Raw genomic sequence first — 2806 nt, forward strand, 5'->3', positions numbered from 1 at the left:
ATAATCAGAAAGAAAGAGATACAATAATAAGATATAATAAACAATTTTTTTTCCCCTACAGTTTCCTTTTACATTCAATTTCGGTCTGTACAACAAATAAAAATGTTTCAATTCATTCCTATTTTTCCTTCTCATTTCTGCTCCTCCAATTTCACCCTTTCACAATTTTTTAATTCACCCGATCAACAAATTCGCTCTCCGGAATTCACCCTTCATTATAAAAGAATTCACCCTTTATAAAAGAAAATTAGCAATGGTTATATTTAAAACTAATTTATATCAACAAAATAACTAAAATGAAAATACATTAATCAGTGACATATTTTCCATTAAGATTAATTACAGAGGTATTTCTGAATTTATTTATGCGAACCATATTCTTCTGTCGTTTAAAATATTTTTATAATTATATAATGATCTTTCTACCATCATCAAAGGACTTGGATTGAACACAATCATACCTATATACAATAATTAAAGTCTGCCTAAGGAACGCCGAATGTGGATGGCCTGGCAGATCTACAGAATCCCAGCGCTCCTCTTCCTGGCGAGTCACTGGTATTGAGGCAGTGGAAACTGAGTGAGGGCGCTTGAGTCACAGACACTCAGGACTAGAGGAAAAAATGGCCATTGTCAAAACTCCCGCAATGCTCTGTACCCAGAAAAAAATGGGTGATCACTTGTGCACGCCAAGAATTTTACCGATTGATAATTTTCAATGCCCGACGGAAATGTTAACACTTTTTTTTTTCTCGACCGTTAAAATTCATAGAGTGTGTTCAGTGAACAGGAATATCATTTATGTGTTGGTGTTATATCGCTGGACTGTATATTCATAAAGACTAGAGGGGGGCGCCATATGCCACTAGGATATCCACGTAACCCAGCACTACCTGGAGTCTAAGCCGATAGTTAGACGCCAAGAGTGCGAACGGAAGTGGGGGTGTGCTCAGGAGGGTCGAACGAGCCCTCTTCTTCTTGGTACCAAGTATGTCTGGCTAAGAAGTTAGTACCGAACGTGGTACACGGAACAGCAGAGAATGGCCACCTTTCTCCGTTGAGCAGCAGTGACACACCATCCAACAGGTGACCTATGACATGGGGCAGACAGCGAGCACCCAGAAACACAAGTAAGATCTTTTCTACCAACCCAAATGGCCATCCTCATCCCATCTCACCTATAGACCACTTTTTCCCTATATCTAAATTTTTACTTACTCAATCTAACCTTATTGTATTATTTTCGGCCTCTCCTTCCACCAGTTATTTCACTTTATTTGAATATATTAATTTTTCTCAATATTACTTTTTCTAACTAAACCCCTTCTGATATATTACCAAGACCTGGATCTAATTCCTTCATAACTTAAAATTTGAGGAAGGTCCAGTCAAAACAGCGTGTGTAAGAAGGGCCCTTAGAGAAGCGCATTTTGGGTGACTCACTTTTTCTTTTCCTTCCTCCTCGGGTTTTTTTCATTATTCTTACGCATTAATGAAACAATTAAGTCACTTTTAATTTGTTTTCAACCAAATGTGCAAAAGCTACTAAGTAATTTAGTATATTTGTAATATATAATATTATAATATTTGTAGAAGTGGTACTTTGTATGTATTATTATGCATGTTTTATTTTTTTCCTATTCTATTTACTTGTAGAATTCAATTGATATTGCTGTTAAGTTGACTAGTGATGCAATAAATTTAATAATAATTATTATTATGTGCATCTGTCTTCTTGATCAGTCATTTCTTTCCCATTTTAAAATTAATTAATTATGTTTTATTTTTTTTATTTCAGGCTGAACAAGGACATCTTGGATTCATTCATGGTTTTTTAGCATCACTTTCCATGATAGTTGTTTCTGAAATTGGTGATAAAACATTTTTCATTGCTGCAATCATGTCAATGAAACACTCTCGTCTGACTGTTTTTGCAGGTGCTATTTCAGCTTTAGCACTCATGACAGTTCTCTCAGGTAATTTTTGCTGTATTCCAATGCATTCTCTGAGGAGATGATTTTCTTTTTATATATATACTGAATGTAGTAACAAGCATCATTAATCTGAAGGCCTGTAGATCTCAACTATTAAAAATAATTCAATAGGTTTGTTAATTTAAATATACTGCATATTATTCATATCAGTTGTATCACACTCAATTATATCACTGGAAATTTAATGCACCTGGTAATCAATAATTACTTTTTCAAATTATATTTTTAAGTGAGGATTCAGGTATATGTCTGGATATATTTTTATTTATTTGTCTCTGTTTTTAGTAGTAGGACATGTTACAAAAGCTAGGCTAAGATAGGACTGAAGCGGCCCTAAAGAGGTTTAATATTATTCTAATCCTACTGGCCACTTTTTTAAGTCTACTAGAACTGAAGGTTACTGCACTGTTTTTCAATTTTTAGTGAAAAGGAAAATTAAGATGAAGGTGGAGAAAATCTTACATAATAAGTAGTGATCGCTAGTGTTATGACCCCAGCTACAGTGGAGATTTCGCCAGATTGTAACGGTTGCATTCTTGGCACTGAAGGAGTTAATTAAATAATTCAAATTCTTCCTGAGGAGTTTTTCAAAGAGTCCTGAGGAAAGTTCCTCTCAAGAAAGGAAAAGAATAAAAACTATTTGGTAGAAACTTAAGAGAAGAATTAACAACAACCAGTTGATATTGCATTTGGATGAGAAGATATTATAGTGTTTGAACAGAAGGATGTTATGATCTTGATTGATATCATGAGAGAGAGAAATAGCTTATTTATCTATGCTGCCTAAATACATCAGGTTGCTATCTCACACA

At 34.4% G+C, this 2806-nt stretch overlaps 1 protein-coding gene across 4 annotated transcripts in view; it reads left to right on the forward strand.

Moving 5' to 3' along the window:
- The window catches only part of LOC106685800 (putative divalent cation/proton antiporter TMEM165), a 132096-nt gene that overhangs the window by 44106 nt on the left and 85184 nt on the right, over positions 1–2806 (forward strand). For all 4 annotated transcript variants that reach the window (XM_067048279.1, XM_067048280.1, XM_067048277.1 and 1 more), the window contains exon 2: positions 1799–1976. In XM_067048279.1, coding sequence (XP_066904380.1) covers positions 1799–1976 — 178 coding nt within the window. The remainder of the gene's footprint in view (positions 1–1798; positions 1977–2806) is intronic.

Source organism: Halyomorpha halys, unplaced genomic scaffold (assembly GCF_000696795.3).
Source record: "Halyomorpha halys isolate HHAL.00 unplaced genomic scaffold, Hhal_1.1 Scaffold745.1, whole genome shotgun sequence".
Classification (NCBI taxonomy): Eukaryota; Metazoa; Arthropoda; class Insecta; order Hemiptera; family Pentatomidae; genus Halyomorpha; species Halyomorpha halys.